Source organism: Sardina pilchardus, chromosome 18 (assembly GCF_963854185.1).
Source record: "Sardina pilchardus chromosome 18, fSarPil1.1, whole genome shotgun sequence".
In the NCBI taxonomy this organism is placed as follows: Eukaryota; Metazoa; Chordata; class Actinopteri; order Clupeiformes; family Clupeidae; genus Sardina; species Sardina pilchardus.
Window position 1 is genome coordinate 9,790,077 of NC_085011.1, and position 25,855 is coordinate 9,815,931.

Here is a 25,855-nt window from a genome sequence, read left to right on the forward strand (position 1 = left end):
TCCTACTTCTCTATAGGCCAATTGGCCATGCCAATATGTCAGGCTGTGTCGGACTTGTGGCCAAATAAATCACACCATATTAACCCTCTCTTGGAGCTATTTGTATCACAGTCAACATTTCTTACAAATAACGCTTTATTTGGTGTTTGGAGACCACTTATAATATTTGAATGGTAATAACAGGCTTACGCAAAATGATAGAAGCACACCACAAAGGTTATAAACATGCTATTGCTGTGGACTATCTTTCACAGCAGTTGTTTTTTCAAAATAATAGTCCAAAATAATAGTGGTCATTTGTAACAAATGTTGATTGTGATACGAAGAGCTCAAAGAGAGGGTTAATATGGTGTGATTTATTTGCCCACAAGTCCGACACAGCCTGACATATTGCATGGCCAATTGGCCTATGGATCAGGGTTTTTTTCTTTTTAAAAAAACAACTGCTGTGAAAGGTAGTCCAGTGCAATAGCTTCTTTATAACATTTGTGGCATGCTTCTACTGTTTTGCGTTAGCGTGTTATTACCAGTCAAATATTACAAGTTGTCTCCAAACACCAAATGAAGCGTTATTTGTAACAAATGTTGCCTGTGATACGAAGAGCTCCATAAGAGGGTTAATATGGTGTGATTTATTTGGCCACAAGTCCGACACAGCCTGACATATTGGCATTGGAATATTGTGTGAATTGTTGAATAAAGAAGTAGGACTACTATTTTGAAAAAACAACTGCTGTGAAAGATAGTCCACAGCAATAGGATGCTTATAACATTTGCGGTGTGCTTCTATCGTTTTGCGTAAGTGTGTTATTACCAGTCAAATATTACAAGTGGCCTCCAAACACCAAATTAAGTGTTATTTGTAAGAAATGCTGACTGTGATACGAAGAGATCCAAGAGAGGGTTAATATGGTGTGATTTATTTGGTCACAAGTCCGACACAGCCTGAAATATTGGCATGGGAATATATTGTCAATTGGTCTATAGAGAAGTAGGACTTTTATTTAAAAAAAACAACTGCTGTGAAAGATAGTCCACAGCAATAGGATGTTTATAACGTTTGCCGTGTGCCTCTACTGTTTCGCGTTAGCGTGTTATTACAAGTGGAATATTACAAGAGGCCTCCAAACACCAAATGAAGCATTATTTCTAACAAATGTCGACTGTGATATGAAGATCTCCATAAGAGGGTTAGAATGGTGTGAGTCATTTGGCCACAAGTGCTCCGCAGTCTGAAATATTGGCATAGGAAAATGGTGCCAATTGTTGAATAGAGAAGTAGGACTATTATTTTGAAAAAGCAACTGCTGTGAAAGGTAGTCCAGTGCAATAGCTTCTTTTTAACGTCTGTGGTGTGCTTCTACGGTTTTGCGTTAGCATGTTATTACAAGTGGAATATTACAAGAGGCCTCCAAACACCAAATTAAGCATTATTTGTAACAAATGTTGACTGTGATATGAAGATCTCCTTAAGAGGGTTAGAATGGTGTGAGTTATGTGGCCACAAGAGCTCCGCAGCCTGCAATATTGGCATGGGAAAATTGTGCCAATTGTTCTAAAGAGAAGTAGGACTTTTATTTTGAAAAAGCAACTGCTGTGAAAGGTAGTCCAGTGCAATAGCTTCTTTTTAACGTCTGTGGTGTGCTTCTACGGTTTTGCGTTACCGTGTTATTACAAGTGAAATATTGCTGGTTCAAAACACCAAATTAGGTAATCTTTTCACCAAATAGGCTGAATACCTCTGTAAATGGGGTTGCATTGTGTGATTTATTAGCCTAGAATCTTAGATGTCTTTGACACACGATTGTTTGTATCAACTCAGTCGAATGTCTGTTGAATATCCAAAATGAAAACAACTTTACCGCACTCTTCCGCGTGGGGTATGAGTAGAAATAGGTAGGAGGAGGTTGTGTGTTAATTAGTTCCAACATTAGTCCATGTCATAACCATAACCTAGTCTGTCGTAGCAAGAAACCGTTCTGTCTTTGCACTGATTAATGGATATGAATGGTTGTGGGGAAACGTGACATCTGGTATAATGTTTGCAGACGTGGAAGTTGTTTTGCGGAATTAGTTATCTCAAGGCTAACTGACTGACTGAGGCCTGCCATCTCTACCGTAGGCGAACTAGCTAGCCACTTTACAATGTTACACATTATGTTGTATCGTTGGATATCTGAAACACTCAGCTGAAGTTAAATTATTATGTATAATGTCGCAGCCAGGTTACATTTGACTAAGGGCATCCCGTGTTATCGATATTAACTTGTAAAGTGGAGTGTAAGTGAAGTGTAATGCACAGGGCATGCCATTTGTAGCCTAATAGATTTATAGAAGATTTGGAGGCATGGATGGCAGAAAGGGCACTGAAGATTGTACCATTAGGGAAATATTTTCTTTTGTCTGTGATAAACGTTTGACTTATGCGCAGCTTGATTGCTGTTCCTCGCATAGTGCTCTTCCATGGCAGGGTAAAAACTTGATGATACACAGCATTACAGATCCTTCCCAGGTAGGCTACACCTGTTCTTTCTGGAAGTCATCAGATTACTTTGACCTTTTAATGTTTTATCCGCCTCAGCTTTCTCTCCTCTGGGTACCGACAGAAACCTTTGCATCTTACTGGTCATCATGGCAATGTATCCGCTATTTCGTTTGGGAAGAACAGAGACCCCCTTATGCTTTGCTCTGCCTCCGAAGATTATGTGATAGCCTGGGATATTGAACGTTGCTACAGAAAAGCAAGAGATGGTAATTAGCATCACACTGATACATTATCCACTGCTTACCTCTATAGCCTTCATTTACAGCGTAAAATAGATCAGTCCTATGTGGCTAATGCCACATTTTATCAAGATAAATTATAAAGAGAAGAGATCCTCAAGGATACGAACAGGCCTACCAATCTAACAGTAAAATCCCAACAGTGCCTTAATGTTGCCCTCTAGTGATACAATTTCAGAACACCTTATGACAATATATTCACCTTCCACTGCAGCATGGAAATGGACAGACTATTAGATTACATTAATTTGTTTGGGTAATTTTATAAGATTTTTTGTTCCAGGTGCAATTGTCTCAGGTACAGTTATTGGAACACTTCTTGGTAAAGTAGTGCATCTTTCCTTCTGCCCTCTGGACAAGAAGGTATCGGCTTGCGCAGGCTCCAAAATTTATATTCTGAATTCCAAGGTAGGATATATATAATCCACTCATCCCATTGAATAAATCCTACTTCCACCAAAAAAAGTATGTTCAGGATAAAGACAGTAATATGTTGCTTTACCTACATCTCACCCACATAGAAGGAAGAAGTTTTTGCTGTGTTGAAGGGCCACCTAGGGCCTGTGACGGCGTCAGTATTTTCCCCATGGGACGCAAACATTCTTGTGTCCACTTCAGAAGACAGAACATTTAAGGTTTGTTAGGGCTTGTGTATCACATCATTTCTTAACTCTGTTAGTCTTACTTCTGATTGTAGTCTTTGAATTATAGTCATACATCCTTATCATTATCCCTGGACTTTCTATCTTTCCAGGTCTGGGGTTTGGCAAAGGAGGAGATACTCTATCAATCTGCTGTACTCTCAGGTATGTGGTCAGTTTAAACCAGCTTCAAAACTTCAGGATATTGCTGTATGTTTTGTATTTTTGCATGTGTGGAGACATTAGCATGGCTTCAGTATTGTGACATTTTCTAGAATATATACACGGTTGTTTATTTTTGCAGGCTGCCCACTGCTCAGTGTTTATGTCACTGAGGACAGTAAGCAACTGGTCACTGGATCTTCTGATGGACAGGTGTGAAAAATACACACAGACACACACACACACAACTGAATGAATACACACTCACCCATGTGGACACACACTGCCATTGTGAGTCTGTAATTTTTAACACATGGGTTTTGTGTGTCTGTCAAGGTTTGGCATCACACTGTCCTGGATGATTACAAATGTCGCTTGGTAACGAAACTGGATTTGCACAACATAGAACACAAACAGAAGAGGATTCAGGAGAGCCAAGCACAACAGACAGCAGGGATATCAGGTTTTGGATGGATGCAGTTATCTACCACTTCTGTCATATTTACAGGCCTTTGCCATAAAAATATATTATGGAACATTATGTTTTATGAAACTTAATCCAATTGAGGTTTGACTCTTCTCTACATTATCTTGGGAAGCAATATATCTGGTCTAAGAGAATACACAGTTATTGTGGGTTTTTTTGTGTTTTTTCCAGCAAATTCTACAGGGGATGGTGTGATAGTTGAAACAGTAAAGCCAGTTTTGGGAATCTTCACATTTAAGCCTTATTCAAGACACTCAGAGGAGAGGTATAAGATCCAGAACAATGTCTCCTCCATTTTGATGGATCCATGGGTGTGGGAGGTGACAGGGATGGAGTCTGAACGGGAAGTTATAGGGCACCGAGAGTGAATATTGTGTTTAATAAAACTCAGCTGTATTAGGCAATTTAATGGATCCATCTCAAGTCTCTTCCAGTTAAGTAGCTGTTTATCTATCCATGTGGTCAAAGTACCCCCCCTCCTTTCTCTCTCCTTGTGCTGTCTTTTTTTCCATAGGATGTGAGCGTTCCAGGGAAATTTAGTGTAAGAAATGACAATGTGTAATGTAACTATTCATTCACGGACACACATGTCGTGCTGTCACAAAGGTTTGGAAATTGCTCCAAATGCAGCACATACATGTCACAGACACTAATGAGGTAGGGATGTTTCCATTGCAATTGCAGGAAACCTTGTATTAAAGGGCAGTTAAAGCAGGAGTAACAGTCCCAAGCTGTCAAAACAGCAGCTGTTGCCATGGTTTACAAGGACACGGGCCTTTTCTACCCTGTGTGAGCTTTTGGACCGGAGGCTAACGGCCTGGAGTTCATTTCTGAAGTGCAAATGGACCACTATGGTTAATAGCCCTAACGTTTACATGAGCTGACCTAAGGAGATATGGTTGTGATTAAGATGCTGGTGAATAATTGATAAATCAAAGGCAGAGAGATTCAGGTATGGCTGTGAACACGGTTCCCATTTCTTGGTATTAAAGATGACAAGAAAGGGCAAATGCAGACAGTAGGGTGGTCAAGTGGTCACATTCCCCACTGGTAAAATAATGGGGATTACAGCCTCCCCTCTTTGATCTAGCCAGGGCCCATGGAGTAGAAACAGCCCTATACATTCTGTCTGTTCTCCCTCTCTGCCTCTGATACCCACTTATGTAAGGGTGACAGTATCTGGGCTTTTTGTTTCAGTTACAGCGAGAGTAATTTATTGAGCATGGAATCTTTGAGGGGTGCCCACTGCTCTGTGGCCTGTCTGCAGGGTATATCTTCGCTGTCTAGCTGAGCCAGCGGTTTTTGGGACTCAAGGCCGTGAATCACTGTGGATTAGCCAGACCCCATCGCTTCTGCCACACTGCTTTTGTTTAGACGGCAGCACGAGATGAGTCCACCGGCCAGCTTTCCAGAACGTGATTTACAGTGGACCTATGCAGCCTTCACGCTGAGGCTGATCCAAGGCTGGATGAAGTTCCAAAACTTCAGTGGGCCCATGAGTGCTTCCAGCTAACCGTCATAGTAGCCCCCCCACCCCCCTTTCCCATGATGTTATCGTATCTCCTTTTTCCATCAGTGTCTCTTTGACAACAGATCCGTTGGTGCTACTGATCTCAGTGATTCTGTCTCCTACAGAGACAGTAGCTGTTTGTGGATAGGCAGCTCTGATGGCTTGTACCTAGTGAACTTGGCTTCTTCAGAGCTCCTCATGGCCTTCCATTTTAAAGGTATCCCATGGAAAGTGTGTGTGTGTGTATGTGTGCGTGTCTGTGAGAGAGAAAGACAGAGAGAGAGAGTGAGAGTGTGTGTGAAACAAGCAACTAAAATATTCACCATAATATTCACCATATAAGGGGACATCTCTTGGTGTGATTAAAAAAATGTCTTATCAATCTTGGCTTTTTTCTTTAAGATTATCTTGACCTTGGCATCACTTTGGCTGGATCCTTGGCTGTCACCCAGACAGACTGTAATGTAAGTAATCTCCTTCAAGGGTGTATCCTTCTTGAACTGGAGTGGTATCCCGTGCTGAAATGTATGACATTAATTGCCTGCTTTTCCTGCTTTCATGTTTACTGTCTGACCTTCTCTCTCTGCTAAGACCTATTACTGTACATTTTCCAGCAGTCGGACTCTCTATGTTACCCCTTTCTCGTGCTGTCAGAGCTTTTTTATTGCTGAAACTCGACTCTGTACGAAAGTCATGTGAATCAAATGTGTATGTGAAATTGTACATATTTGTTATTGTTCCATGCAGTTAATCCTGATAACTGTCCTGGAGTTCACATCTATAGAACCTATGGTATTTTTATAGCGCTGCAATTAGTAGTTTATGGTTTCGTGCTGCCACGATTATTTGAGACGTAAAGGATTTACTAGATCTGGCTGCGGTTTCCTTCCTGCAAGAAAAATAGGTTGTCCTACTCCCTCTGAGAGGCCATAGAGTAGTGCAGCATCTGATGAACGCTCCCTCGCCCCTTAAACACACACACACACACACACACACACTCATCCAGTCTGTGTCACTGTTTTTCCCCCTCTTCCTCCTGTAGATACACTGTGTGGTGACTTCTCTGTTTGAGCCACGGATGGCACTGTGGCACATCAGGCTTCCAGGGCAGCTGGATGGTCTCTGCTCCCAGCTTGAGAAGGCCTTCCTTGGGCAGGAGCTTTCAGTGGTGCCCAGGTGATGTTCACTGATTGCTCTCTCTCTCTATCACATGCTTTGTTTCTTGTTTCTAGGAATGAATATGTTATGCATTCGCTGTTATACAAGTTTAAGGCTAATGTACCAAGGACCCCTTATGCAAAGCCTTGTATAGAGTGCATACTAAAATCATGTACAGTACTGTGTAAATGTAGAGCTGTGTTGCTAAACACACACACACGCACACACACACACACACACACACACACACACACACACACACACACACACACACACGCACACGCACAAGTGTTAATAGTACATCCTGATCCATGAGAAATGTAGCACACATGCACAAGCACTATGCTCCACACTCCCTCCCCCTTCACTCATTTTCAAATGCTAATGAATATCATCAGGCCTTACTGTCAAGAGGCCCAGTGTGGTAGGGAATGGGCAAATGTGTGATTCCTCACAGACTTACACTGTGAGGCCAGACCTCACTCAGCACAGCATAGTTCTGAAGTGATGATCCACCAGTCATCATCATGGAATAAAAAAAGTCTTTAAATGCATGTTACAACATTTTTTGCCATTGGCCATATCCTCTAAAAAGATGATAGACGCAGTATTGCATAGCATTGTATTTGAACATGCTTCCATGTCCATTTATTTAACAGCATACACCATGATGTGTTGCTATGCCCAATCAGGCCCATGTGTCAACCGTGTGAATACTTGTAGAGTAATAGTTTTCACATGTGGGCTTACAGACGCATCAACAAACTCGTAATATTAGTAGCACTGCACAGTATCTCCAGCTGACTGCAACCATAAATGTGCATACGCCAGACGTGAAGCTGGAACGGAGGAGCGCACATTCTCACTTTCTCTTCACTCTTGACACTGCTGAGCGTGAGCATGGCGTACACAACGTTTGCACATTTAGGCCTCAGATGAAGTTTGTGAATGAGGGAAATGAATGGAAATGCAAACAGGATGTTCAAGTGTGTCAGAAATGCTGTGCAACACGTTCCGTCAGGCACCAAAAACCACGTCAGGCCCAGGCACTGTTTCCCCCCCTCCTCTGAGACCTCATGATGGGTCAATTATGCTAAGTGCCTAACTTCTTTGGGCACAGTTTATTTGTGGTAATTGGGGATGTTGACTGTACTCATTAGACCAGACACAATGAAAGTCCTTTTCTGCCACACTCTTTCACCAAGGCTCCTTTGGCACAGAGAGCACGGGGGCGTGTGAGGGTGCTTTATGGCTTTGCCTGGCATGGGGCAAAACGTTTGGTGTCCACAGCCCCCCTAGCGCGCTGCGCTGTTTTCATTGTTTCAACAGAAGCTGGCATCAGGCCGATGGCTTTTTTGGGAGTTTTTTTTTTTTTTTTTTTTTGTATGACTCAGCCGCATCGCAGTGCTGAAAGAGTGGATGTCACGCAGCTGGAGACACACGGAGCTTGGAAAATGCAGAGCTCGGTTGTTTCCAGTAATGGAACTTTTCTTCACCCCCCTCCCACCACCCTTTTCCCTTTCAGCTCCCCACCGATGCCCACTTCCCCTCTGAACGCTGAGCTTACAAGAAGAGACCCCAACCCCCCCAAGAAAGCAGGTATGTGTCGCCAACACCACATTTTTAAAGTAGTGAAAGCCTCAATGAAGTCCCCCCCTACCCAGCGCACGTACACCAAAAAAACTCTTTTAAAAGTCACTTTGTTGGAAAGTATTACCACGCTAGTGGTCATGTTTGGATGGAAGTCTTTTCCACTCATGTATTATCCGAGATTTATACTTTGTTGATGTCTGTCATCGCCAGATTTTCTTAGGACCTATTAATACACTCCCTGCTATTATGCCATAAATGCATTGAACGGTCCGCATACAGCAACACACATCCTCGTGACAAGCCCCTGTTGTCCACCCTCCGGTTATTTTTCATCCTTACTTAGTGTTAGAGTGTTTTGTTCTTTTTCTTGCTTGTTGTGGATGCTTTGCAGCTTTTTAAGGTGTGAGACAGCCAGTGTGTGTGTGTGTGTGTGTGTGTGTGTGTGTGTGTGTGTGTGTGTGTGTGTGTGTGTGTGTGTGTGTGTGTGTGTGTGTGTGTGTGTGTGATGGTGGGTCTCATTAGCTTTTGGCAGCTCCAGAGCCAGCTCTGCTGGAGACAGTAGCTCAGACAGTGGTTTATGCCTGGTGATTACGCACAGAGCTGAGAAATGTGCTGTTTGGAGATCAGGAGCAGAGGAGGTGGAGAGGAGATTTGGACCTGCTGTGTGTGTGTGTGTGTGTGTGTGTGTGTGTGTGTGTGTGTGTGTGTGTGTGTGGTGGGGTGGTGGTGGGGTTTCGGAGCTGGTGCGTGACTTTAACGCAAGACCAGAAAACCTCAAATATTTACACCCCCAACCTCCCTGTCTCCCCTGTCTGCCTCCATGTCTCTTCTACTTGTGCTGCAATCTAGGCTGTTTGCTTATTTGTAGAACATGCTAGTTTATAAATTAGTGCTTGTCTAAGGCCTTTACCTGCTTTCTCAGATTGTCTGTTTTCTATGAAAGCTTTATGCCAATATGAACAGCAACCACATATGTATTTCTTGTACACAAAAGTTTTATAAAGCAGTTGTTTATTCAGTTATAAAGAAAAATACACATCCCTGTAATTTATAACTGAAGCCATCAGTGCAGCCATTTTAGTGTCAACCATTCTCCCCTGTTATTGTGTGCATACCAAATAAGCGATTATGATTGTTCCTGGGTTTTTGGTGAAATCGTCTCCAATGTGAGAAATCTAGACGGACCTGCAGAATAAATCCAAATATGCCAACAGATTTTTCTGGGTTCATCAAGGCTAGAATGATTTTTAGAGGGGACTTTCAAGTATGTTCAACAACCCAAGGATGTTAAGGAGTTAAAATGCCAGCCAATGCGTGCATTCTGCTTTTGATATTGTGTCCTACTGATTTAGGAATGTTCCATGCTTTCTCCCTGGAGAACATAGCTCATGGCCTTCATAGCAAATGTTATCCAGGCATGCAACAAACCACAGAAATACAATTCAAGTTTACTGCACAAAAATGTAAAACGATATTTCAAAGGATAAGCGGAGACATAGATTCAACGGGCTCTTATCCCTGACATGCATATTGTAAGTCAAACTGTTTCCCCCTTTTTTTTGTGCCTGACAAAGTAGGCGTCTCAAGCCGCAAGAAGTTGTGCTCTGTTCAATCGTTTCAATCATTTCTTTCAAAGGCATTGCTATTTGTTTCCTCTGATGATTTTCCGACTCGTCTTCCAATAGTAACCATGAAACGGTCTTGTTGTTGTGGAAACTGGTTTGATTCTGTGAAATCCAGTGAAGGTGGCATGCAGATGCCGCCCCTCTTCTTCTTCTCTCTCCTCCGCCCGTCTCCTCCCGTTCTTCTCTCTCCTCCCACCCCGCTCCATCCGTTTGCACTCAGTCCGTACCAGCGGAGATGGCGGCGAGGTCGCCAGCGAATGCATATTCATTTCCTCTCGTCAGGGAAAGCTGTCCGACTGCTTCACCGATCAACCCACCGGCACCGGCTCCCTTCCTCCCCCCCACCCCTTCACCCACCACAGGCCACAGCCCTCGGCGCTTGGCATGGCCAGGTCTCCAGCTGTGTCCCACTTTTTCCCCCAGGTCAATTCCAGGCACCACGGCAAGGGAATAAATAAATATATAAATAAAAACGCACACAGGAAGAGAGTGCCCTGATGGCTCAGACAGCATCCCAGTACCCTTGGCCCTGCTACTGTTACGCATTCCCTGCGGCTCCGGCTGAATTGGCTAATTATTCTTGGGAGGCGACCAGGCCCATCCTGAGTTGGACCCATTCTGTGCCGCATACCTGCTGTTGTCAAGGGCTCAGTTTCAACCCCTCGGGTTGAGCAGAGAGTCTGAGGTTTAAATCAGGCCATGCTGAAAGTTGATTACTGCTTTTAAAAGGAAGGGAGTAAATCCCAACTATATATTTGTGTTTTTATTAGAAATACTCAGTTTGTCCATGAATATGGTAGTTGATGTTTTGTTTAGAATGTGCTATTGTGTAGCTAATTGTTGATTATTAATGAGGTTATCCATGTGGTCATTGGTAGTGAGTGACATGTGACACAAGTCTCATTTTGTTTTCATTCCAGCTTACCAAATCTTTAGCATGTGTCCTGCTATGACCAACAAGCGTGTTTTTAAAATAATAAAATAATGACCTGGAAAAAGTGATTTCATTTTAGCAGGTTTACACCTTGATGCAGGAAGCAGTCAATCAGTCATTGTCCTTCCCAGTCTAAGGCCGAACACTTGATGAATGGCACACATTGTACTGAACACAGCATAGCGAATTACATTGACATTTTCTTTCTACTTCCTATTAGTGCTTTAATGACATGGCAACCCAATGATTTTTCTTTTTTAAAAATCTCTCTCTCTCTCTCTCTCTCTCTCTCTCTCTCTCTCTCTCTCTCTCTCTCTCTCTCTCTCTCTCTCTCTCTATCCTCCCTAGGCCCTGGCAAGCTAGGTGGTGTGAAGGACCAATCAGTTGTGTTTCACTCACAGGTGAAATCATCTGGATATGCAGTATGCTCTCAGTAAGTAACATCATTTATCAAACTCAATACTTCAGTCCAAGAGCATGTGGTTACGGGAAAAGGGATCGAGGGGTCAGAAATCTGTCTCACTTGATCAAGATGTTACTTTGATTTATTACATTTTAAGTCTTCTCTTGATCAAAGGAACATGAGTTTTGCCTCTACATAATAACAAGCGCTCTAATGAAAACAAAATATCTTAAAGTGACATCTTTTGTATGTAAGTATAATATGTTCCACATTGTAGTGGTAGCATCGGAACAAATTTGATCTGTTCATGACACGTAAACGGAACATGGAGATTATTGGTCATTGACGTTGAGGTCACTCCACGTGTTTGTAGAGAGTTCTTTCCTCAGATTCTACAGGTTTTTTTTCATATTCTTTGTGCTCTGAAACATATGTAGAAATACACATAAATCCCGTAAATCCCGTAGGTCCCGATGAATCACAGTACAACTGAGACATACATAATATTCTTCATATATTCATATCAAATGATATTGATGGTTGTTTATGCATGTCACTTGAGATGGCAGTTCAATGCCACAACCCATGCCTATGTATATAGCATGTCTAAGAATGATCATCACTCAGCTGTGTTGTAACAGTAACCGTGAGCAAGATCGAAGTCAATGTTTTGGTTTACAGGAGAAAAATGTTCACACCCAAAACCAACATTCAGAAGAAAACCCCGAGGCCTACTAAGACGACCAAAAAGATGTGAGCACTCGTGACCGTAAAACACAAAAAGAATCTCTGCTATAAATCATGACAGTAAATATTGTTGTAGCCTTAGAAACATGTCTGCTTTCTCTCTGCTTTTGCGAACGTTCCCACATCAGCAATGGTCTTCTCCGTGAGTACCCATCAGGCCCGGCTGCTCCCTCAACTCTGCACACGCTCCTGAGCGCCTCGCCAACACACACACCAGTCTTTTGTCTACAATACTCAGGTAAGTCTGACCCACATACACAGAGAGAGAGAGAGAGCGCGAGAGAGAGAGAGAGAGTTAGAGACACACACACACACACACACACACACACACACACACACACACACACACACACACACACACACACACACACACACACACAAACACACACACACACACACTGAATTGACCGCACGTGACTAACCACTTACAGCCTTGCGTCTCCATTTAGGTCAGACAAATAAAAGAAATGGTTTGCAACCTTAGGAAAAACTAAATGGGTTCCCTGCCACTCCAGGCTTGGCAACCCCCTGTCTTATCCCACTTAAAGCCCAAACCAGCATCGCAGATGTTAGGAGCCCAGTTCCAGGGTTATAAAATGGCACTGGGAGTTTTATAGAGGCATGTTTGCAGACTTTAACCCCAGAAATATCGGGTGTTTCTTTCTCATGTTATTATTCACGCTTCAGGTGTATTATTAGTATTTGACCCAAGAGTGATGAAGTTGCTGAACCTGATGATGATCACTTTTATTCACCTTCTCTCTCTCTCTCTCCCTCTCTCGCTCCCCCCCCTCTCTCTCTCTCTCTCTCTCTCTCTCTCCCTCTCTCGCTTTCCTCCCCCCCCCCCCCCCCCTCTCTCTCTCTCTCTCTCTCTCTCTCTCTCTCTCTCTCTCTCTCTCGTTCTCTCTCTTTCCTCTCTCAGGAGATGGAAAGCAGGTCCTGTGTGGTCTTGGAGACACATCAGTGTTATTGTACAAGTCTTCCCTCTCAGGCAGCCCATCTGTCTACACAGGTATAGTGTGGGCTCTCTTGGCCTTGTGTTTATTTTGCTGCTGCACTGTATGTTTTACTCCTGGGCCACATGCCCCCCCAACACCCCCCCCCCCCCACCACCACCACCACCAGTCTCTCCTTCTCCGCTCTGTTTCTTGCATTCGCCCCTATGGGATTTCTTGAGGAAGTGGGGGGCCAGGTGGCACAGGCCCCCTCTTGGTACGAGACACCAGCGCACATGTCAATGAATGTCAATCAGTATGCATCCGTGGAGAGTTCGGGCCCTGATGAGAATCCAAGTGGTTGCAGTGGAATGTCCGTTTGTTTGTGTGCTCCCCCTCCGTGGCCCACTGAACCAAATGTGCACTAATTCAGACAGAGCAAGGTCAAACGCATATTTCATATTTGTGTGTGTGTGTGTGTGTGTGTGTGTGTGTGTGTGTGTGTGTGTGTGTGTGTGTGTGTGTGTGTGCACTAATTCAGACAGAGCATATTTCATATTTGCCTTTTTACAACCGTGAATGATGGCTTTTACTACTTGGATTGATGGTCTGGTGATAAAAAGTGAGATCATTAAATATCAGAATTCAGTTATGTTTTTTTTTCTTTTCGTGATGCTGCTTTTATGCCCTTGCCTGAGAGTGATACTTTACCTTGAAAATGTAAACCTTCTAAACAGCAGTAGTCTCCTAAATTGACGGGAGTATAAAATTGGTTTGACAGCTTTTTTTTGAGTGAAAACCGTTTCTCTTTATACTTTAGTGTGTGTTTGTGTGTATGTGTGTGTGTGTGTGTGTGTATGTTTCATCTTTTTATTGTAAATCATTCACTCATAATGAGCATTCAGAGTCATTTATGGTGACAGGAAGTGGAAACAAATTGCCAGACTGCCAGAACTGTATCACGAAAACAATAACAACTCCTGGGCATGTCTGTTCTGCTTTTGCTGCATGTTGATTTTGTTTGCTTGTTTTGTTTCCACTGGTGTTGGACAAAAGAGCTTTGTGGAAATGCATATCCATACTCGAATCATTCATATTTATGAATAACGCTGCTGATATCTGATCATTGCGGTTCTTTGGGCTCACTCAGGTGATCTTAGGGAGCTGAGAAGTTGCAAATGCAGCTGAATAAAGAACTGCTGTTCCAGCTGGCGTGCACTACTCAACGTATGTTATTAGATATTGCCAGCTTTGTAGGAGACGGTGCAAGTAGCCGAGGACAGCCAAGGAGAGGGAACCAGAGAAGATGAGAGGGAATGGCTTTATTTTAGCATACACCAGGGCTATGAGTGTATATATATGTTGAAATACGGCTCTTGTGCCAGTGGCATCGGTTGTGGTTTTTACTGCAGATGTGCGAACACACAATCACAGGCATGGTGCTGTTGTTGGCTTAATCCCGCTGTCACGAGTCATGTCTGCGCCGCGACCGAACAATTGCACTTCTCTTCTACGGCAGCAGCACCCTGTCCGTCGCTCTCTCCCTCAGCCAGGCCCGGTCTCAGTTTCAAAAGCTGGCCGGACGCGCGTGGCTCGCCGTTGCTCCTGTGTTAGTCATCGAGGTATCGAGAGAGAGAGAGAGAGAGAGAGAGAGAGAGAGAGAGAGAGAGAGAGAGAGATGGGGGAGGACAGAAGACGCAGCAGCTGCACGTTTTGGATTTACAGCAGAGGTTCTCCTCCACTGCCGGAGTTCTCCTCCTGCACATTCCTGCACAGATCAAATCTCCAACGCTGCACAACATTCAGTTGTAGTGAGCCACTCACCCCACATGGCCCGGGGGGGAGGGAGGGTGGCGTTGGGATAAGGATAGGGATATGGATGGGGGGAGAGGGAGAAAGAACACTGGAGGGACAGAGTCTTTGCTTTTTCCCCTTGATCTGTCCAGGCCATAATGACTAAGAGCGTTCTTCTGGATAGGGAAAACGCTCTGATTTAAAGAGCTGCCTGGAAGAATTCTACCACAGAAACCTGTCTTGCTCCCTGATCTGAAGGCAGACCTAGACGGCACAGTGTGTTCCGGATTGTTACCGGGAACCCTGCGCTGACAAGATCCTTCGGGAAAAACAACGTAGGTCAAGGATGTTTTAGGGACATGTTTGGTCTGCACACTTCCTATTGCTCTTCTTGGTTACGGAGGACCGATTTGACTATGCGCTGCTCCACTAGGGGGCAGCAGAGGTGAGAAGACTGCTCGTCTGGCAGCTTGTACGGGGTCAAGGCCCGCATCTCCTGTTGACTTCCTGTGACTGCGGCCTTGCAGACTGTGACATTTATTCTGACTAGTTTATCCTATGGCTTGAGGATTTGATGATATTTAGAAAACACGTTAATTGACTTTGGCCAAGCAGAAAGAAATCTAATGTCATTCACTTCAAGGGATGAAATGAGAGTATGAATATGGTCGTCTTTAATACCTCTACCTCACGTGTTTGCTCTCTTCGGATGTGTTTGCCTTCCGCAGGTCACAACAAGGCAGTGAGCAGCGTTTGCTGGAGTCACAGCTGTGGATGGTTCCTGAGTGCATCAGAGGACCGGAGCGTTCGCATATGGGCCGCTGGAAGCAAGGAGCCCACCCTTATCATGGTAACCTTCCCACAGCAGAGCTGGCCCACGTCCGGCTGCTGGCCCGTCATTGTTTCCTGTGTGACTTCATCAAAAACAAAGCCAATTTCATTCCTGTTCAATTGTATTCCTTTTTTTTTTTTAAATGGAAGTCACAAGTCACTGAAGTCCCTCATGGGAACCAAGTCCTTCAAAGTCCTTTTTTTCTTTTGTGAGTTCTGGAATCTGATGTAATATTTTTGTTTGTCTGGCAAGTCTAACCAGCGCAGATATGGAAGCTATTAATATTGCCCTATTCAGTTTTTTTTTCCCTCTCTCTCTCTCTCTCTCTCTCTCTCTCTCTCTCTCTTTCTCTCTCTCTCTCTCTCTCTCTCTCTCTCTCTCTCTCTCTCCCTCCCGTGGCCTTTGGTGCGAGTAGAGCTTTTTTGGAAGAAGTGAGCAAAGGGCTGAGGGTCGGGGGGTCCTGGCTACACATCCTGACAGTGTCACATCGAAACATCTGCACCGGCCTCTCATCCAGGCCCAGCGCCCCTGAGCACGTGCAGAGCCGTCGCCAACCCCACCCCCACACCCCCTTTTTTCCCGAAACGTCCTCGCTGGCCTGCGCACTTTCCCAGAAGTCCCAGGGCAATTAGTTTATGCCTCCGTGTCTCAACTGCAGCCAGGGCCGGATTGTTAATTTCAGACGCTGCTCGACGGCTTTCAAGTTATCTTTACACAGGTCATTGGGATTCCAGCCATGTGACTGTTGGCCGGAGTTGATATGTTTTGATATGTGCTATATCAAAGTGATTTAAGCAGCTTGGCGGCAAGAAGAATAAAGAAACACATCTCATGACTATAAACAGGGGGAGGAGTCTGAGGGAGACGGCACATGGCTGTCTTGCTGGCCAATTTAAAGATTATGTAGGAAAGACTTAAAGATGGGTATGGAAGAGAATGTCAGAGAGATACACACATATATGTTTGCTGCGCTTCCTGGTGTGACCCAACAAGAAACCACTTCTAAACCTGTTTGTTGCTTTCCTGTTTTTGAGGACAAGTGTTGCATAGCCATATGATAATAGGTGGTTGGCCAGTGAAGCGTATTATTTGATTATCCTCTTTGTCTTCAGCATCATGAGGATTCTACCATTTTCCCCTCCCCTTCTTTCTTTCTCTCTCTTTCTAGTCCCTGTGCTGTCTGTTTCTCTGTCTCCCTCTTTCTTTTGTCTCCCTCGTAAAGAGAAACACATTACTGTTGCAAAACAGGCCACGCGCTGATGAGGGCACCACTTCTCTCCCATCCAGTCTAGAGGATTCTCTTTCATGATTCCCTTTTTCCACACGGGAAAAAAAGGGAAAAATTCCTGCAGTCTTTAGGTCCTCGGCAGACACTGCCCATGCTGGTTTGAGAGAGGAGGGGCATGCCAGCTGAATGACATTTTGGGCAGCAAACACCAAGGCAAAGCCTCATTAAATGCACATGAAGTGTTATTGAATTGTTTTCTTTAAGGGCCTTGTGTATACCTTTTCTTCTTTTTTGTTTCAAAGAGTTGTGTTATGCTCTAATTTTAGGGGTGATTACTTTTACTGTCGATGAAAGAAGGGGCAAAAAAAAAAACAGCCCCCGAGACGCGTAGGAATAAGACACAATAAGAATAAGACACAGCGTGGCTGTAAACGGGTTTCTGTCCTCTCTTACAGTACATCTTTGGCATATGTCTCCTCAGGGAAGGGACCGCTTTTCCAAACCTGTCCGAAGTGCGCAGTTTTACTACCTGGACAAGTTTCTGCTGCTGGCCTCCGGCTCCTCGGTGCACCTCTTCCTCTCTCACCTAGACGCCGCGCGTGACGACATCAAGAGGTATGTGAGCAGACCATCCGCTCTCTCTTGACACCCAGGCCCCCTCGCAGTCCTGGAATCTCATTCCCACGCACTTTTCCTGGAAGGCCGAGATGAGATTTTCAACTCACACTAGTTGTGTTTGATAAATTGTCCCAGCGCGGTTCTCTCTGTGTAAAATACCATCACAAACACATACAGTGTACATACTCGGACGTGACTTTAAACAGTCTATTTTTAGAGATACATTGGGGTATACTTTTGTAAATACAGACATATTCATTCAGATATATACATACAAAGGGCAATTTGGCACACATCCAGGACTATAGAAGGCATTGTTTAACATCTTTTTACTGGAGGCGGGTGGAGGCCTGCTACATGTCTTGGATATAAACACCCAAGTGTGTCAAACTAGATGGAGGGGAAACCCCAAAAGACAGGCATTTGTTCACTTCTCCTGTTGATGAAGTCTTAAACAAATTCAGTCTGTTCTTGGTGTGAAACGCTTAGAGGATTTTAAAAAAAGACCACCATGAAGAACTGTCTCGCTGTTGGAGACGAGTCATCTTCTGGTGTCGTCTGAAGTTAAAAATCCAAACGCCGATAAGTGGTTTTGACTCGCTATCGCCGTGCCTGAAAAAAAGAAACCCTGGCCAACGCAAAGTCAGCCAACTGCAGCAACCAAAAACAAACACGTCAACGATCTGCCCCTGCGTCAGTCAACTGCTCGACGCAGTCACGCACAAATGTACAAATAGCGGTTCTAGACAGACGGAGTGAAGGGCCGCTGAGTGGAACCGTCAGCTCTACACTCGTGTTGGCTCAGCCCTTCTAGCTGTGACGCTAATGCAATGGCAGTGGCTCTAGCCTCACAGAGGTTGTGGGTTCAGTTCCCAGGCTAGGAGAAGTCCTAGTGTCATACAGTAAGTATTCCTTTGTTGCCGTAAAGAGTCACACAGGAGAAATGTATCAGCAAAAACAACAGAAGCTAGCTGGAATTGTAGATGTAGCTTGGAATGGATACAGAAGCTTTTAGTGTAGTGCTGAAGACAGTTGCAAGAGCTCTCTCTCTTCCTCTTTCTTTTTCTCTCTCTCTCTCTCTCTCTCTCTCTCTCCATCTCTCTCTTTCTCTTACTCTTTCTCTTTCTCTGTCTCTGCTCATGGTGAAGCTGGAGTCAGTGGTCATGAGGGCTTGTGTTCAGTGCCAGCAGTGTGACTCCCAGTCTGGCCCTGGGCCTGAAGGATTCCATAATGCTTGCCACCAAAAAAGCCCTCTAAGCGCCAGGGTTTGACGCCTCAAGCCACAGCAGTTAACTCCGTCGTAACCCACACATATGGGCATCTCACTCCAGGTTTTTTTTTTTTTTCTTCTTTTTTTTTTGTATCAACAAGAATTGCTCAGAATTGCAGCTTTGTTGTTAGACTTGCCATGTGCTCCATTTCTCTGCTACTGTTATATGATGGATGTCTGTCTCCAGTCAACCCCCCACACAGGCACACACAAACACACACACACACACACACACACACACACACACACACACACACACACACACACACCGCAAGCCCTGTGCTGACATGTAACACCACCCAGACGAATGTGGTCGTGTACCATAAGCTGCTAGAGCTTGTTCAGTGTCACCCACACAAGTGCTGAAAACTGGAGGCTATTCTGTTTCCACCTTAGTTAAACACCCTCTCTGGCGGTTAACATTTGAGACCAGCCTTGGGAGAGCAATGAAAGGTAACTAACGTGTAATCCGCATTTAACTCACAGCCAAGAACCAGACATGAACATCCACTGCTAGCCATCTCTCATCATTTGCTGTCCCTGTTCATTGTCTAACTCTCTGGTTATGGAAATCTTTAAAGAGACCGTGGTGGAAATCTTAATGGTAGCTGTGATGGGTTTGAATCAGTGTGCTCAAGACTTATACTGTTTATATCTTAACGCTGCATAAATGTACAGTACTTCTATCTCCAAGTATTTTACGTATTGTGTGTCTGTTGTTTGTGCTTATACATATTGTTTAAACGTTCGGCACTTAATGTAGCGTCTGCACTTGATGTAGCCCTTGTTTGCAGAGTGCGCACTTCAATGTTGCCCTGTCTGCACTGTGTTTTGATGAAGCACCATGGTGCTGGAGCGAAGTTGTTTCGTTTCACTGTGAACTGTGTACATGGTTGAAATTACAATAAAACCTACTTGACATGTGACTAACACATGTGCTCCTTCTTTCTCTCTCTCTCTCTCTCTCTCTCCCTTCCTCCCTCCCTCCCTTCCTCTCTCTCCCTCCCTCCCTCCCTGTTTCTCTCTCTGTCTTTGAAGGTATGAGCAGAAGAGCTTCTCCAGACTGGTTAAAAGTTTCAGCTCAAAGTCAGGAACTGACATCACCGCCATGTCAGCCATCAATGACTTTTTCTCCTGTATCCTTTCAGATCATGTCACCGATTTACCCCCTGAACGCAGTGTTTCCCCAATCCAGTTCCAAGAGACCCTTAAACAACCATATTTATCTCGCCAAGCACCTGTTGAGGTATTGATTAGTTGAGACAGGTGTGTTGGAGACCCGAAATGTGTTTGCGCTGGGGGTCCCAGTGAGAGCTGGGAAAAAAGCTGCTTTATTGCAGACCTGGCCTATTCAAACTATTTATTAGATGAAGTGCCACTGAGGGAGGAGGACTGTCAAGTCAACGTGGTAAATCACCACACATAAGAAGCCAGCAGAGATCACAGCTCACTAGTGCTTGCAGTATTATGGAATTGCCTTCAGACAAAACCTTCGCAGTGCACATTATTTAAGTCTAGGCCCTAGGTAAACCCCCAGAGAGAGTCTAATGGAGGCAGGCCAGAAAGCCAAAAGAAGCTTTAGCTCAGCATATCTCCAAACTCAGTGGTGCGCCTTTTTAATGACATCCTCAGACAGCCATGCTTAATATGGATCTCACGTGTAGTCCCAAGGGCGGAACAACTGATCTCCGCCATCTTTTGAAAAAAAAGAAAAGAAAAGAAAAGAAAAAAACATCTGTATTACTGTCATTTTCAGGAATGTCTCCAGTTCACTCCCTATTAAAAGGTTTACAATACATTTATTCAGTAATAAATCCACTGAACCACAAAAGCTGTCGTGTGTTCCGCACAGTTTATACTTGTGCTTTAGGTAATGCAGCGATGTTGTGCTTGGCGACATGGACATGTCGGATGGAAAAAGATATCAAATCATTTGTAAAATTTTCCAGATTGTGTTATTATGGGTTTCTTGTTCAAGCTCCAGGGATAGTGAGTTGGATTTGCTATGAATGGCTGAAAATGTCACGACTCTGACTCAGATGCAAATATTTTCATTGTTCCTTTTTTATTCGTAGCTATTTCCTCCGCAGGCACCGTGAGGGCTGCAATCACTTTGCTGTTTTATACTTCATTGATAAAGGTTGTGTCCTCTCCTAAACTGCATTCAGACATTGTGCTGTCGTGCGGCGCCGACCGATCGATCCAAGTGTTCGATTTGAATGTGGGCAGTGTTGCCATGGAAATTCCAGAGAGCCACAGCAGAGCTGCCCATCACATCACTCAGAACAAGGTAACTCGAACTCAGGGTCTCCAATCCATGTTTGGGTAAATGAATGCCCCCGTTCAGCGAAGGAATTGCCAGCAAACACTAGATATTCTCTCACACGTCATATCTACACTGGTATCATCCAGGAATGACTCAAATGGTACCCCATGGGGACATAACTTGAAGTGAAATAGTTATGATTAGTTATAATAGTTAAAATGTTATTATACAGTTTAGTAGCCTGTTGTAATTCCTATTGTTAATAAATATTGTTTATAAATATTATTAACAAAAATATTGTCATACCTGACGTTTAGTAAAGAAAAACACAAAAAAACATGCGTATTGATATCCGTAATACCTCTAGGCCGAAAATATGGTTGTAGGAAAGCATGGAGGTGTGGAGAAAAAAAATATTCCAAAACAAGTGTGTAGATGGAAAAAAAATATTATAAAATGATTACACAGCCAACATTTTGTTCCTTTTTGTGGACCGTTCTGAATTTGTGATGTCAGATAGGGTTATGTCCAGGTCGGTGAAGATGGTTGATTAAAATTCCATAAAGCCGTAAGTCCATAAAAACCTGTGGTCCATAGTCTCCGCTGAGATCACATCCCTCTACTCGGCTCGCACCGCCCGTCACAACGTGCTCCAACTCCACAAGATGGAAAGCACATTGACTTTTGTTTTGTTTTTAGTTTTTTTTTTTTTTCAAAAAGGCGGCAGCTTTTTATTGACGATTAAAATCTGTTTGAATCAATAAAATCACAGACCTTGGGATTGCATCAAGGAAGTTGTTATTGATTACATGCTAACTCTCTTCTTGGCCAATGAATAGATGAGCATGGGAGGAAAAAAAACATTGTACGGATATTTAATTGGGAGTTGTTACATAGTTCGGGGAGGATATGTAACAGCGGGAGAATGCTGTAGGATTAAATTTCTATTTGGCGTAAACCTGCTTTACAAGTTATTTAAATGCCATATGCTCTTTATTTATTATGTTAATAATGAATGGGGTTAATTGGTGCTATTCTAACAAATACGTTTATTGATATTTATTAAGTAATAGCCTGAAAACCTGGAACTGAACTCATTGGGTATTTCTTTTGAGGTCTGTTTGTACACTTCACTGGACACTTTTACATGTAATGATTAGGAACAAATGCCACAAACAACAAATACCGTAATTATATGGTAATGCAATTGATTTTTTGAGGGATATCAAAGCATATACTTAGAATGAGACTATCCACAACAATCTTAACACTCCCTGCAAGCATGTTGACGAAAAGGAAACTATTTTGTTTGGTAGATGGAAGAAATCGGAAACTTCTGTGTGTTTTGCATGCAATTGATGGTTCTCAAGAACCACAACGGAGATATTTTAGATTGCTAAAAAAAGTTGGTATACTGAGCCCATTTCATTTCATAGCAGAACCACGGTTTTATGTGAATGCCCACCTGCTTTTGACGATTTTTATAGTGTCAGATTATTTATATGGTTTTTCTTGGGGGGGGTACTTTTTCATACAATTCTGCAATGAAGTGGCCATGAGTGAGAGCTCCATTAACTCAAACTACAGATACTTTCCATCCACTGAATCTGATTCCCCGTTATCTCTCAAGAGTATATGTTTCCAAAGTGGTTTGGCGGGACTTGTGAACAGAGGCATTTTGTGAGCCAGTATGGTTGGTGTGTGTGTGTGTGTGGGTGTGTGTTTGTGTGTTTGAGAGAGAGAGAGAGAGAGAGAGAGAGAGAGAGAGAGAGAGAGAGAGAGAGAGAGAGAGAGAGAGAGAGTAAAAAATAAAAGTGTAAAAAATAAAAAATAAAAGTTCTAGTTGCAAGTTTTATCTTAATTGCAGAAAACCTACAACAGATACTTGTATGGATATTGATAGCTGCATGTTATCTTCTCCTACTTGAGGTGGTCTGGAGAGTTGCCCATTGAACAGTGAGTTGAGCAGTGCCCATTTTGACTGAAACCTTTCAGAGAACTGATGAAAGACACAGATCACCATAAATGAAGCTTAAGCCATTCTAAGGATAATTTTAGCCCGCATTACGAAATTATGAAATCTGCAGACCAGATTGAAATGACCTGATGGTCTTGAATATCAATGCAACCCTTTTTGCCTCAGGGATGGTTGATAATAATAAAAAGAGAAGACAATTCATAGTATTTGTAGCAAATCCAGTGGGCCTTACTTTTCTCATGATTCACCAGAAACTGAAGGGAGTTTGGAAGCAGGGATGGATATGGCTCAGAATGTAAAATACTGGCATTGACACCAAATGCTTAAGTCTGGAGCCCCAGCGTTAGAGTGCCAGCTTGTGCCAGAGAAGAGGGAGGGGAACAGGGATTATGGTCAGCTAGAGACGATGAGCAGAGAGACCCTTCAGCCTCCTCTCCAACACTTGGGAGGCCTGGTGCTTTTGGAAAAAGCCAAGCACAGCATTACGTTACATAAGACGTGAAGCAGCAGCATTGTCTTCTCAGAGTGGGGTTGATGGACGGGTGATCATGACATGAGCGGCATCCATGACTCTCTCTCTCTCTCTCTCTCTCTCTCTCTGGTGTGAGGACGCTCGGCCGGCGCGGCGGCGGCAGACGCGTACATCCGCGAGAGTTTCCATGACGGCCATGACGAGCGGTCCCCTCCAGTATCATTCGTCTCGCGGACTGTCTGGATACGAATCCCATGTGCGGCCAGATTAAGACTGACATGACAAATTAGCGGCTGAGGATCTGAATCGCATCGTGTTGTTTAAGTCCCACCGCATTCCGGCACTGCCTGGGGATGTCTGGAGATGGGCGTACAGTTAACTCTCCGTAAGAGGCCCACGGCGTACAGTTAACTCTCCGTAAGAGGCCCACGCCGTACGGTTAACTCTCCGTAAGAGGCCCACGGTGTTGCTTTAGTGCTGCATCAATTGAATGCAGATTTACCGAACTTGTTGAGTCATTGTTTGACAGCTGTGAATTCGCTTTCCTTCATGTCAAGCAATTTTTGACAATCAACAAAGAGTTGGACTTGAAGTGATTTGATAGAAATGCCATGACACCATAACATACATGTAGTTATGGTGGAGCCCTGTTATAACCTCAGGCTCTAAATATTGACGAAAAGAGGCACTACATACAGTATGAGGCCTTGAGAGGAAGAAGCATGCAAGTCCATATTTTCACTTTTTTTCTTTTATTTGGACTGTGAACATAATACATATATTTTTATTTTACTTGAAGATAGACTGACTGTAACGGTGGACTTTTTCCTCCTTTCCTTTAGCTGTCCTCTTCGGTTCATATATGTTTTCCCAGCATCCCTCAAAGATATCCCTGCTCTGTCATTCCATTCGTTCATGTTTGCTCTTCTTTTTTCCCCGAGGTTTTGCCTATTGATATCCGCAGTAACCGGTGTCTCCTTTTTTCGTTTGTGTGCATAGCAATTTCACACACACACACCCCACACACACAAAGACTTGAACTTATATTGTTGATCTTCGCATGGACTCATTTCAGAAATGTATGCGTCTGTTGAATCAAAAATTTTATTCTCATCTTAAATAGTTTTTTATTTGGTTGCTGACGAATAAACCAAGATCTGAATGTTTTGATATGGGGTGCAGGAATGGACACTGGACCTGTTAGCCTTCTTGCTCATAGCACAAATGCACAACTTGCTTTTGCATTTAATGAGATCCTTTCTGTATGAGCCTCAGCACTCCATCCCCCTCCCTCCTGACAACTCCAGTCCAAGCTGCAACAGAGGGGCGACCTGGATCAACTATTTAAACCACTTTTACAAGGGCTGGATTAAGTGCTTTATGGTAGCGGCCCCGGTTTGGGTTCATAAGCACTCTCCCACACAGTCCCCCCCGTCTCGCCTTGTGCGAAGATGCAGGCTCATTTGTCACGCCACACATTGTGTGCCAATGCATAGAAAAGGCTGCCGCAGGGTGTGGCCTCAGGCCCGAGGGTTGCGTCAAAGACAGGGCTCTGACGGCTAGGGTGCCGTGGAGATGAGGGGCCAGGGGGATCAGCCTCTGATGACCGCTGGGAATTCCTGCGGTATGTTTATAAACAGATGTGTGTAACGCCCCACCTCCGGCCTAGTCCTTTTGCACCTTTCCATTTCACCTCTCTTATCGCTTGTTGTCTCTTATCTCCTGTCTGTTCCTCATCAGTCATAGCTGACACTGGTAGGCTTCCAAATTCCTGCTTTCACTTCGTTTAATCAAACACTGTCTTCCTTGTTTCCATGCTCCAGACAGTGGTGCCCAGAAACATCCCATCTTCCCTTTAGAACATAGGCACTGCTCCTTGCATCTTCTCTATCCTCCTCTTTAACCCCCCCCCCCCCCCCCATACACACACACACACACACACACACACACACACACACACATACTGCTCTCAACACTTCTCTCCCTAGTACTACACCATCCTTCCTCAGTCCTCTGCCCCTCTTGTCATCACTGTTCTTTCTCTGCTATCCCCTTCTCACCTCTTGTCTCTTCCCAGAATCCTCAGAGTAATCCTGCCTGCCTTCTTTCTCGCCTTCAAGTCTCTCCTCCTGCCTCAAACCTTCATCCTCGAGACTCATCCAAATATGCGGTGCACTGAAAGGTACTGCCCCCCCCCCCCTTTCTCATACAACTTTCCATCCTATGAGAAGGGGAAAAAAATAAAAATGAGGGGGAAAAAAATCTGGAAATCGTCAGTGCTGTGTGCTGTTGGGAGAAGTGAAGTCGGAGTGGTTGTCCAAGGCACATTTTCCCACACTTACTGGAAATCTCCCTCAAGCCTCCCTCTCCTGACCCGCCCCCCCCCCCGCCCCCAACACTACCACCGGCACAGATTAT

General features: G+C 44.0%; 1 protein-coding gene across 2 annotated transcripts in view; it reads left to right on the plus strand.

The window, feature by feature from the left end:
• The first annotated feature begins 1,806 nt into the window (after positions 1-1,806).
• Positions 1,807-25,855, plus strand: part of wdr27 (WD repeat domain 27) — a 62,581-nt gene continuing 38,532 nt past the window's right edge. Inside the window, exons 1-20 of one of the 2 annotated variants that reach the window (XM_062520066.1) lie at positions 1,807-2,512; positions 2,607-2,751; positions 3,068-3,192; positions 3,306-3,419; positions 3,539-3,590; positions 3,730-3,800; positions 3,924-4,050; positions 4,246-4,339; positions 5,668-5,801; positions 5,987-6,048; positions 6,627-6,760; positions 8,268-8,341; positions 11,243-11,327; positions 11,979-12,050; positions 12,173-12,282; positions 12,967-13,056; positions 15,502-15,623; positions 17,315-17,448; positions 19,760-19,857; positions 20,890-21,011. In XM_062520066.1, the coding sequence (XP_062376050.1) occupies positions 2,348-2,512; positions 2,607-2,751; positions 3,068-3,192; positions 3,306-3,419; positions 3,539-3,590; positions 3,730-3,800; positions 3,924-4,050; positions 4,246-4,339; positions 5,668-5,801; positions 5,987-6,048; positions 6,627-6,760; positions 8,268-8,341; positions 11,243-11,327; positions 11,979-12,050; positions 12,173-12,282; positions 12,967-13,056; positions 15,502-15,623; positions 17,315-17,448; positions 19,760-19,857; positions 20,890-21,011 (2,130 nt within the window). In that variant the 5' untranslated portion in view covers positions 1,807-2,347. The remainder of the gene's footprint in view (positions 2,513-2,606; positions 2,752-3,067; positions 3,193-3,305; positions 3,420-3,538; positions 3,591-3,729; positions 3,801-3,923; positions 4,051-4,245; positions 4,340-5,667; positions 5,802-5,986; positions 6,049-6,626; positions 6,761-8,267; positions 8,342-11,242; positions 11,328-11,978; positions 12,051-12,172; positions 12,283-12,966; positions 13,057-15,501; positions 15,624-17,314; positions 17,449-19,759; positions 19,858-20,889; positions 21,012-25,855) is intronic. The other variant, XM_062520067.1, reaches the window with a different exon arrangement.